General features: G+C 45.0%; 1 protein-coding gene across 2 annotated transcripts in view; it reads left to right on the top strand.

The window, feature by feature from the left end:
- Positions 1–12429, top strand: part of LOC140730763 (solute carrier family 22 member 2-like) — a 34352-nt gene that overhangs the window by 17580 nt on the left and 4343 nt on the right. Inside the window, exons 7-10 of one of the 2 annotated variants that reach the window (XM_073051624.1) lie at positions 247–461; positions 3687–3795; positions 4536–4648; positions 8985–9084. In XM_073051624.1, coding sequence (XP_072907725.1) covers positions 247–461; positions 3687–3795; positions 4536–4648; positions 8985–9084 — 537 coding nt within the window. Of the gene's footprint in view, positions 1–246; positions 462–3686; positions 3796–4535; positions 4649–6118; positions 6634–8984; positions 9085–12429 lie in introns of those variants that run through there. The other variant, XM_073051625.1, reaches the window with a different exon arrangement.

Below are 12429 nucleotides of genomic sequence, written 5' to 3'. Positions count from 1 at the left end.
CCTTATGTTTTCCTCCAATCACCTTAAAATTGTGCTCTCTTGTGGTAAGAAACAATGTCATGTTAGAGAACAAAGGATAGGATTGTGGAAAATTAAGAGCTTGTGATCTTCACAATGGGTTTATTAAGATAGTTTCTCATTATCCGTAATCTCTATCGAGTGTATGCCCAACCTTTCCTTATCTGTCCCAGAATGCTCTTTGTTGGCAAGGTAGCCATGGACTAATCTGATGTCACTTCCTTCCAGGTTTGCCTGTGCCTTGGTGTACCAGGGGCTGGTCATGCGTCTGGGAACTCTGGGCGGAAATATCTACCTTGACTTCTTCATCTCTGGAGCTGTGGAGATTCCAGCGGCAATCCTCATCCTTCTTGTCATTGAGCGGATTGGCCGGCGCCTTCCCTTTGCGACTGGTGGCCTGTTGTCAGGGGCTTCCTGCCTGATAGCGGCCTTCATCCCTGAGAGTATGTACCTCTCCAATTGTAATTCCGACCGTGTAATCAGGTGTCCATTGAATAACTGGGGACAGAATGCAACCAGCCTGTGTCCAATGAAGACACTCGGCCCATTGCTTCTGTGCTTGCTCTTTGAATGAAGCTGCCATTCAGTCAACTATCCTGTGTTTCTCTTTTCAAGTGCCCTGGCCTTGTAGAATTTCCTGTTGGATGTATTTCCTATTTTTCAGAGCATTGCAGATCACAACTTGTGTCAGGAATGTCTTAATCTTCCATCCACCCATTTTCTCTCCAGGCTAATTCTTTTTAGATAGTCTTAAATCTTATCACCTCCTCCCTTTTCCCCTTTCTTTGCTGAAAGTCCTATTAATTCCTCAGTGCGGCAGGCCATGGACTGACATATGGGAATAGGAAGTAGAATTGAACTGGGTGGCCACCGGGGGATCCCAGGAGGAGCCCCCACTCAGGTTGGAGAAGCAACATCTTAAATTCCATCTGGGTAGCCCCCAACCTGATGGCATGAACATCGATTTCTCAAACTTCCGGTAACTGCAATCCCACATTCCCCCCGCCCCCACAATTCCCCATTCCCATTTCCCTCTCTCACCTTATCTTGCCCATCACCTCTTCCCTCTGGTGTTCCTCCCTTTTCCCTTTCTTCCATTGTCTTCTACTCTCTCCTATCAGGCCCCCCCCCCCCCACTTCTCCAGCCCTTTATCTCTTTCACCAATCATCTTCCCAACTCTTTACTTCACCCCTCCTCCTCCCACTTCCACCTATCACCTACAACCTTGAACGACTTCCTCCCCTCCCCCCTCATCTTCTTGCTCTGACATTTCATCCTCTTTTTCAGTTCTGAGGAAGGGTCCAGGCCTGAAACTATGGCGTTTACTCTTTTCCATAGTTGCTGCCTGGCCTGCTGAGTTGCTCCAGCATTTTGTGTGTGTTGCTTGGATTTCCAGCATCTGCACACTCTCTCATGTTTGTGAGCCTTCAAAACCATCCGGCTTAGATAACTTTCTCCTTGCTTTGGTCTCCAGGGTTAAGGAAGGACATCCTGGCTGTAGAGGAAGTGCAGCGTAGATTGACAAGGTTAATTCCTGGGATGTCTGGACTGTCTTACGCAGAGAGGTTAGAGAGACTGGGCTTGTACACGCTGGAATTAAGGAGATTTAGAGGCGATCTGATTGCAACATATAAGATTATTAAGGGATTGGACAAGATAGAGGCAGGAAATATGTTCCAGATGCTGGGAGAGTCCAGTACCAGAGGGCATGGTTTGAGAATAAGGGGTAGGTCATTTAGGACAGAGTTAAGGAAAATCTTCTTCTCCCAGAGAGTTGTGGGGGTCTGGAATGCACTGCCTCAGAAGGTAGTGGAGGCCAATTCTCTGGATGCTTTCAAGAAGGAGCTAGATAGGTATCTTATGGATAGGGGAATCAAGGGATATGGGGACAAGGCAGGAACCGGGTATTGATAGTAGATGATCAGCCATGATCTCAAAATGGCGGTGCAGGCTTGAAGGGCCGAATGGTCTACTTCTGCACCTATTGTCTATTGTCCTGCCATACCTATCAGAGATCCCGCGTGTGCGGCACAATGGTGTAGTGGTTAGCATAACGCTATTACAGTATTAGCAATCACTGATTGGGGTTCAATTCTGCCCCTGCCTGTAAGCAGCTTGTACATTCTTTCCATGACTGTGTGCGTGGGTTCCCTCACACATCCCAAACACATATAGCTAGAGATAGTGAGTTGTGGGCATGTTACATTGGCACTGGAATCATAGTGACACTTGTGGGCTGCCCCCAGCACAATTATCGGATGGTGTTCATCATTGATGAAAAACCAGTGCACTTCACTGTGTGTTCCATGTTTCAATGTACACGTGACAAAGCTAATCTTTAATCTTTAACCTTTAACCCTAACTGACCCCTCTGAGGTCATAACCCTTAGTCCCGATGTCCAGATTGTCAGTCCCTGTGTAAATTTTGTAAGCTTCAGTGAGACCCTAAAATCTGGAGAGTACAGCGCTGGTCTCAAATCCTCCTCATCCGGCAGACCTCGAACGAGTCTGGTGCTTCGAGGATGCAGGCAGCTTCTGAACAGGACATAATCTCCTCACTACATGGAGAGGGTCAATGTCCTGTCACCGTGGCACTGAAAGCTATTCACTGGTGGCATGGCAGGCCATTAATCTCCCCTGCCAATGGCCTCTCCAGACCCCGTGACTGTGCTCACAGTCACCAACCCAATGAGCCATATGGAGACGGGAGGCTGGACGCCTATCCTGGAGATGGAGGACTGTCTCTGTGGGTGGGAGGGGAAAGGGGCTGGTTTTGCTGTGTTGCTTTGCTGAGCATTGTCGGTATTGTGTTCTGCTGAGTATTTTGGGCACCAGAATATTTAGGGATTCTTGTGGGCCCCTCAGAACATCCCAAAGTCACATTTGAGTGTGTTTCAATGTATGTATGATAATGAATCTGAGTCTGCATCACGATACTTGCAGGTCTATACATTAAAATCCCCTTGTTAAATTGGTTTACTGATGTCACATTGTGAAATGTTTAAGGGGACAACTTCTCTTAGAGGGTGATAAGAATGTGTAAGGAGCTGCCAGCGCAAGTGAGTGGTGTGAGTTAGATCTCAATATTTGGGAGAAATTTGGATAGTACATGGATGGCAGGGTATAGAGGGCCATGGTCCAGGTGCGGTTTGATGGGATAAGGTAAATTAATAGTATGACATGGACTAGATGGGCTGAAGGGCTTGTTTCTGTGTGCCATGAGAAACTTTGTTTTGTATATAATCAATACAGATTAATTCAGTGCATCGAGGTAGCTCGGGGGAAAGCGATAACGGAATGCAAGATCATAACGAGGTAGAGTACGAGAGCAGGAGTTCGTCATTATTGGACAAAACTTGTTCAGGAGCCTCTGCTAACAGTGTGACAGAAGCTGTCCCTGGGCCTGGTTGTACATGCATTCATCTTGGGATGGGAGGGAGAATGACCGGGGTGGGTAAGGTTTTTAATTACCTCGGCTACGTCACTGAAGCAGCGAGGAGTGTGGAGGGGTGAGTAGTGTTCTGAGCTGTGTCCACGATTCTGTGGAGCTTCCTGTTGTATCGTGCAGAGTAGTTGCTGTATCAGGCTGTGATGCATTTGGGTCAGCCAGGAGTATTACCTGACTGTTCTTTTGTTAATTATACATTTCTGCATCTTTCCAATGCAGGTGTCAGCTGGCTTGCAACGGCAATCGCCTTTGTTGGCAAGCTGGGCATCACCGTCAGCTTCGAAATGGTGGTATTTGTGAATGCAGAATTATATCCAACCTTCATAAGGTGAGTCTGAGCTGTGAGTTATTCTCCACACACTGGAATTTGTCCCTTAATAATTTTATACAGTAATACAAATCGTGTCCCTGTGTAACCCACGACTTCGAGGGTGAAATTTTGCTTAGGATCTCGAGCCAAGGATCAACTTTATTCACTATATATATTTACATGTAACAGGAATTTGCTGTGGTCAGGGTGTGACATGCAACAAAAACAACATTCAACAATTATAAAGAATCAAGACTTATAGTACAATAAAGTTAGAATTTAAAGTGCTGATATCAAATAAAATATGGATAAATATAGAAACACAATCATGCATAAAACAATATAAAAAGTGGTTTAAAGTGTTTTACAGTGCTGTGACAGGAGTAACAAATAGAGGGGCGAGTGGGCTAACTAGAATGTTGATCAGATTATCCTGTCCGAGGAAAGAAACTTTTAAAGTGGTGTGATGTCTTTGTTTTAATTGCCTTATAACACTTTTCAGAAGAGAACATCTGGAAAAGGCAGCTTACAGGGTGGGTCAGGTCCGCAATGGTTTTTCCTGCCCACTTCTTTGTCCTGGACACATACAAGTCCTGCGGTGTTGGGAGACTGGGACCAGTGACCTTTTCTGCTGACCTGAGAGTGTATATTGTGTGAGGATGCTGCACCAAACCAGACAGTAACGGCTGATGTGAGGATGAACACTGTGCTGGTGGATTGAAAATGGGGTGACTAAAGAGGTTTCTCTTCCCTTGCAGAAACCTTGGTGTTTCAGTCTGCTCTGCGTTGTGTGATATTGGAGGGATCGTTGCTCCGTTCATTGTCTACCGGCTGGCTGATATCTGGACTGGACTGCCTCTTGTTGTCTTTGGTGAGGGCTTACATTTGCTGGGAGGTGTTTAACGAGTCTAATGATTCACTGAATCAATGGTACAATAAGATAGAGTTTGTGCATCTATTGAGGTCCCAGTGTCTGCACAATGGGAATTGGAATCCAGTGTAGATTTATTTGTTGTTTTGCAGCAGCACAGTACAATGTTACAGGAATCACCCCTTGTAGTAATCATCAGGGAGGCAGAGAGAGACTTCGTATTTACTGATAAATACCTTTATTATCTCAATGGAAGAGCATGTGAACTTACACAAGCAATCCATGTGTGCACGCTGTCTAAGTTATCCCGACCTTCCATGAACAGTCAATGAACAGAAAAGATATTACTAGTTAAAAAGGAGTTTCTGCTGCTGGCCTCATGTTCCTCATAGTCCTGTTTCGAATCTCCACATGTCCGGGGGCACCTCACATCCACGATGGTGAATCTCCTACCGAGTCATCGCTGCCAACTTTTATATTCATTTCTTACCAATTCAAATATAGCTTTCCAATGTAGGCTGTAGGTTATGCATCTGACCTTTAACACCTTTTTATTGGCTCTGCTCCAAGCCAGTTTCCACTTATTACCCTCGTCCAAGCAGGTGATAGTCAGTGATTTATGGCTCTTTGTTCGCAATCAGCAACAACCAGCTCGAATCATTCAGACCAGACGGAGACTCCAACTTTCACAAACCTTCATGTGATATCCAACCAAAGAACACCTCACAAATAACTTCTTACTTGGAAGTGATCCCTAGTTCAGCAGACTATCTGAGGCATCATTGTGTTGACTTTAAAACACTGATCAAGCTAAGTGACTTTAACTCAAAATGGAGAATAGAGTGACTTCATAAAATGGCAGCCTCCATTTCTTCCCGCATGGCAAGAACAAAGGCAAATGGTCTGCCTGCTTCCACTGTCCTTGATTCATTTGAATTCACTGATTTGTAGACTGTAGATCTTTGTAGCCAGCATCAAGGTGTAGTGGTCGTTAATAATGTTGTTCCTCTGCCACTCAGTTAGCCAGTTCCACATGGGATGAGTTCACATACTGTACAAGCAGGGTTACCAATAAAGTTCAGTTGGATATTCTGCATGCTGCTGTGCTGGTGCGTGCTCAGCACTAGCCCTCATTACTGAACACAACATGGTGTCAGAAGTGGTTGACCATCGATGAATTCAGGCTGCAGACCAAAGGAGATCCCCAACAGCAAAGAATTTACTGTAAGACTGTTCTTGTTTCCATATATTTATTTTAAAAATCCAGAGATTTATCATCCTAAATTGCCTATGCTAATTTTGATGTTTAACTGAGGTACGTGCTATGGGCAGAGTGAACTAAATCACACAAATTCAGTGATTATAGTTTCAACGTAGTTCTATAGACAAAGTACGTGCCTAGTTTTTCTACTTTTTACAAGGAGGTGAGATGTGGTAGTTAATACTGTTCTTCCTATGTCACTCCACTAGCTACTCCCATGTGGGTGGAGCTCCCCCATTGTACAAGCAGCGTTATCAGTAAAGCGTGGTTGAACATCCTGCTAGCTGGCCTCCTGGTGTGAACTCTGCACTAACTCTCAATATCGAACACAACACAAGGCACACATCACTATAGAAAAGGAAAAGCATTAGGATTCATGGACCATTCAGAAACCTGATGGCGGAGAGAAGAAGCTGTTGCTGAATCATTGAATGTGGGTCTTCAGGCTCCTGTACTACATCCTTGATGACAGTCGTTAGAGGAGCGAGGGTCCTTGGTGATGGATGCTGCCTTAGGAAGATGTCCTCAGTGGTGGTAAGGGTTGTGAAGCTGGCTGAGTCTACAGCCCTCTGCATTGTCTTGCAATCTTGTGCATTGGAACCTTCATACCAGTCCACTGCACATCTACAGAAATTTCTAAGAGCCTTTGTTGATACACCAAATCTCTTTCAGCTCCTAATAAAATAGAGCCACAGGCATGTCTCCTTCATGATTGTATCAAATACATTGGGTGAGAGATGTTGACATTCAAGAACTTGAAACTGTTCTCCCTTTCAACTGTTGATCCCTCAATAAGGATTGGTGTGTGTTACCTCAACTTGCCCTTCCTGAAGTTATTTATATAGGGGGGCGGGGGGGGGGGGGGGGGGTGTGTGTGTGTGTGTGTGTGTGTGTGTGTGTGTGTGTGTGTGTGTGTGTGTGTGTGTGTGTGTGTGTGTGTGTGTGTGTGTGTGTGTGTGTGTGTGTGTGTGTGTGTGTGTGGCTTCAGCATGCATGTAGAGGAGGTTTAGCAGGGACTAGACAGTATGTCTTATTCAGTGAGCAAGGGCTTTTCTCTGGAGCAAAGGAGGATGAGAGGTGACTTGATAGAGGTGTACAAAATGGTAAGAAGCATAGATCGAGTGGATAGCCAGAAACTTTTTCCCAGGGTGGAAATAGCTAAGATGTTGAGGCATAAGATGATTGGAAAAATTATAGGGAGGATGTCAGAAGTAAGTTTTTTGACACTGAGAGTGGTGTGTGAATGGAACACTCTGCCAGGGGTGGTGGTAGAGGCAGATACATTAGGTGCATTTAAGAAACTCTTACATAGGCACATAGATAATAGAGAAATGGGCGACTATGTAGGAGGGAAGGATTAGATTGATCGTAGAGTAGGTTACAAGGTCAGCACAATATTGTGATGTTCTATAAATCCTGAATTTTCACTTCAACTTCCCAAGTAGATTTAAAGAAAATCACTTTGACAATCCTTCTATGGAGGTGAGGCTCTGTTGAGGCTCTAAAAGTAATCCGGGAAATTATAGGCCAATAAGTTTGACATCAGTAGTAGGTAAATTATTGGAAGGAATACTAAGAGATAGGATCTACAAGTATTTGGATAGACAGGGACTTAGTAGGGAGAGTCAACAGGGCTTTGTGCATGGTAGGTCATGTTTAACAAATCTATTAGAGTTTTTCGAGGAGGTTACCAGGAAAGTGGATGAAGGGAAGGCAGTGGATGTTGTCTACATGGACTTCAGTAAGGCCTTTGACAAGGTCCCGCATGGGAGGTTAGTTAGGAAGATTCAGTCACTAGGTATACGTGGTGAGGTAGTAAATTGGATTAGACATTGGCTCAATGGGAGAAGTCAGAGAGTGGTAGTGAAGGATTGCTTCTCTGAGTGGAGGCCTGTGACTAGTGGTGTGCCACAGGGATCAGTGCTGGGTCCATTGTTATTTGTCATCTATATCAATGATCTGGATGATAATGTGGTAAGTTAGATCAGCAAATTTGCTGATGATACAAAGATTGGAGGTGTAGTGGACAGTGAGGAAGGTTTTCAAAGCTTTCAGGGGGATTTGGACCAGCTGGAAAAATGGGCTGAAAAATGGCAGATGGAGTTTAATACAGACAAGTGTTAAGTATTGCATTTTGGAAGGAAAAAACAAGGTAGAACATATAAGGTAAATGGTAGAACACTTGAGGAGTGCAGTAGAACAGAGGGACCTGGGAATACAGATACAAAATTCCCTAAAAGTGGCCTCACAGGTAGATAGGGTAGTAAAGAGAGCTTTTGCTACATTGGCCTTTATAAATCAAAGTATTGAGTATAAGAGTTGGAATGTTATGGTGAGGTTGTATAAGTTTTGGTCACTAAATTACGGGAAGGATATTAATAAGGTTGAAAGAGTGCAGAGAAGGTTTACAAGGATGTTGCTGGGACTTGAGAAACTGAGTTACAGAGAAAGGTTGAATAGGTTAGGACTTTATTCCCTGGAGTGTAGAAGAATGAGGGGAGACTTGATAGAGGTGTATAAAATTATGATGGGTATAGATAGAGTGAATGCAAGCAGGCTTTTTCCACTGATGCTAGGGGAGAAAAAATCCAGAAGACATGGGTTAAGGGTGAAGGGGGAAAAGTTTAAAGGGAACATTAGGAGGGGCTTCTTCACACAGAGAGTGGTGGGAGTGTGGAATGAGCTGCCAGATGAAGTGGTAAATGCGGGCTCACTTCTAACATTTCAGAAAAACTTGGACAGGTACATGGATGAGAGGGGTATGAAGGGATATGGTCCAGGTGCAGGTCAGTGGGACTAGGCAGAAAAATGGTTCGGCACAGCCAAGATGGGCCAAAAGGCCTGTTTCTGTGCTGTAGTGTTCTGTGGTTCTATGATTCCTTAAGAACTATCTGATACAGTGTTAACCAAGGCCAAATCTGAGTCCTTCCTTCCCTGTGTAGCATGGTGACATTGTGTTGATGTGGAACCAACAAACTCCACAGGGGAGCTCTCAATACTGGCAGAATGTCCTTTAAATCCTGTCCTTTGTCAGCTTTCTACTGACCTTTCCGTGTCCCATTTGCCCATTCCCAGGGGTAATTGGTCTGATTTCTGGAGGCCTGGTGCTTCTCCTACCTGAGACGAAGGGGCTGACTTTACCCGATACCATTGAGGAGATTGAGAACATCAGCCGGTGAGTACCAGAGCTTCACAACAAATGTACACCCTGAACTTTCCTCTACATATTTCTGTCCCATGGTCAGCTTATCGTGTCTTGGGTACACAATCTGTCCAACTTCCTTTGCCCCGCTATTCCTGAACCCACCCCCCCTCACTAAATTTCTGGCCTACCAAAGGAAGTACGTATATGGAAGGATACCAAATTTCCTGAATGGGAATTCAGAATCTCAGTGGGTGGGATGGAGTCAGGTTTGGGAACCCAGGTTGGTGGGGAGTAAGGAAATGGGGTCACGATTAGTGGGGAGGGAATGTAGGAACTGTAATCCCAGTAGGTAGGGAGGAATAGGGAATTTAGAATCCCAGTGGGTGGGAAGGAGGTGGTATTGGGATCCCAGGTTAGCAGGGAATGAGACAATGAGATCCTGATAAATGGAGAGGGAGCATAGGAACTGGGACCCTGGGGAATGAAGAGGGAGGGCGGTGAACATCACTTTGTGAGCCAGATACTGAATTCTTAGGATTTAGCGCCCTTCTCCTGTAAGACACAAACTGTAAGATATCTCCTGGGTAAGGTGTTTGCACTCACCCACTATGGTTATAACTCCAGTTGTCCTTGGGCTGGTTCTCTGTGCTCATGGGCAGGTTGGTTAAGACATGGTCACTGTTACCAAGCAACGTGATAGAATCTTGCAGCAACATTTAGGGAGAGGTAGGGACTTAAGGGGATCAACATTAATTTCGAGAAGGTGATCATATAAAAGTAAGGTTGAACTGCTGAGGTTTTATAAGCCACTGGTCAGGCTGCATTTCAGCTCCATATTTAAAGGAAAGATATTGCTCACCCTGGAGAGGGTCCAGAGGAGGTTTACAGGAATGATGGTCTTAATGCATGAGGGGCATTTGATGGCTCTGGGCCTGTACGCGTTGGAATTCTGAAGGTTGAAGGGGGATCTCATTGACACCAACAGTATACCAAAAGGCCTAGATAGAGTGGACATTCTAGATAAAGAGGATGTTTCCTATAATGAGGGAGTCTAGGACCAGAGGGCACAGCTTCACAATAGAAGGACATCCTTCAGAACAAAGATGAGGAGGAATTTCTTCAATTAGACGATTGTGAATCTACAGAAATCATTGCCAAAGACCGATCTGGAGGGAAAGTCATTGAGTGTATTTAAGGCAGAAATTTATAGGTCCTTGATTAGCAAGGTGGTTAAGGGTTACAGACAGAAGGCAAGAGAGTGGAGTTGAGGGAAAAAAAACCCAGCCATGATTGAATGGTGGAGCAGATTCAATGTGCTAAACGTTCTAATTTTGCTCCTTTATCCTTGTGGTCTTATGGAACCAATGGTGGTCTAATGTTTTCTAACAATCCCACAAGATGGCCCCAATGTTCCCAGGCAAAGTGCACTATGTTTACTCACCCATGCTGGGTTCAGTGTCCAGTTAGCAACTCAGCCTCATAAAACAGACAAAGAAATAGCAAGGTTGGCACCCAATGCACCAAACGAGGTGTGGGAGGGGACTTTACCTTTACTATAGGGAAGATGCTGTTGGGCTAGAAAAGATTTACATAAAAATGAAACTGAATTCCTTTCCATAGATCTGTGGCTCAATAGCGGGCAGATAACAATCTAATGGGATTCAGTGATGGGTCAACATTGATGCTTTGGTACTGATGTAGCGGGTTCACAGATAATTGAATGTCACAGTGTATGTGTGGGCCCTGTGCAGTGCTGTAGACCAGAGGCACCAGGAGTACCAAATATATGATCCTTAATAGTGGAGATTTTGGGTGTCAGCGTGGTGATACGTCTCCACCAAAGGAGGTGTAGGTCACTCCTTCCCTCCTCTAGCCTGCAGGTCACCCTTGGCCAAGGTGTAGCACTTGCTTATCCCAGGGTCATGTGAAGCCATGGAAGCAAGTGCTGTGTATCACAAGTCCTAATTATATGAGGACTGATGCCAGGCAGATAATCTCTGAAGAGTATTGATAATGGCTGTGGTCACCCGTCTTGTAAAGACACTGCCCAGAAGACAATAGCAAACAACTTCTGTAGAAAAATTTGCCAAGACGGGCATAGATAGAGGCTTTTTCCCCAGAGAAAGGAAGTCAGTAACTGCAGGGCATAGGTTTAAAGAGAGAGGAGAGAGATTTATTAGGAATCTAAGGGCAACCTTTTCCCCCAGAGAGTAGTCCGTATATGGAACGAGCTGCCAGAGGAAGTGGTTGAGGCAAGTACATTAACAACATTTAACAGACACTTCCTGGGTATATGGATAGGAAAGGTATAGAGGGATGTGGGCCAAACTCAGGCAAATGGGACAAGTCTAGATCGGCATTTCTTTGGGGTGAATGAGTCAGGTGGAAGGGTCTGTTTCTGTGATGTGTTACTGTGGTGACTATGAGCAAAGTCACCAGGGAGACACTGACACTGGTGGAGATAGAAGTCTTCACTCAGTAAAGCAAGCAACAGGCATCATACTCGAGACACTCTTGTAAGAAGAGGCCTGCCTGACCCTATTTACGTGTCATTTTTATACGCTAAAGATCAAAGTTAACAGCAGGACAATTCTACAGTTGCAATGTTATCCACAATGCTTCCTTTGAATTACATATAATTTTCAAACACCTCCATCTCCACACCCACACCCCAGACACCCAAAAGAGCGTTAATTCCCAATGACTCTGGGTGGCATTCATGCATACGCAGTCATCTGAGGTCAAATGGAGTGGCTGCAATCAACTCCGTTCTGCAGCTCCAAGAACACCATTGCTCTGGGTGCATTTTGAACTCCAACCTCAATCCATGTCCAGGTCTGAGGACTGGCTGCTGTTGAAATTAGTATTTGCTGTATACTGTAACTCCAGAATACGCCCTAACAGTTACTATAGGAACATAGAAAACCTACAGCACAATACAGGCCCTTCGGCCCACAATGCTGTGCCAAACATGTACTTACTTTAGAAATTACCTAGAGTCACCCATAGCCCTCTATTTTTCTAAGCTCCACGTATCTATCCAAAAGACTCTTAAAAGACCCTATTGCATCCACCTCCACCACTGTCGCCGGCAGCCCATTCCACGCACTCACCAATCTTGCGTAATAAACCTACCCTGGACATCTCCTCTGTACCTACCTTAAAACTGTGCCCTCTCCTGTAGGCCATTTCAGCCCTGGGAAAAAGTCTCTGACTATCCACACGATCAATGCCTCTCATCATCTTATACACCTCTTATCAGGTCACCCCTCACTCTCCGTCGCTCCAAGGAGAAAAGGCTGAGCCTGCTCAACCTACTCCCACAAGGCACACTTCCCAATTCAGGCAACATCCCTGTAAATCTCCTGACCCAAG

This window comes from Hemitrygon akajei, chromosome 7 (genome assembly GCF_048418815.1).
Source record: "Hemitrygon akajei chromosome 7, sHemAka1.3, whole genome shotgun sequence".
Classification (NCBI taxonomy): Eukaryota; Metazoa; Chordata; class Chondrichthyes; order Myliobatiformes; family Dasyatidae; genus Hemitrygon; species Hemitrygon akajei.
Note: the sequence above shows the minus strand (reverse complement) of the source record. Positions and strands in the feature narration are given on the sequence as shown.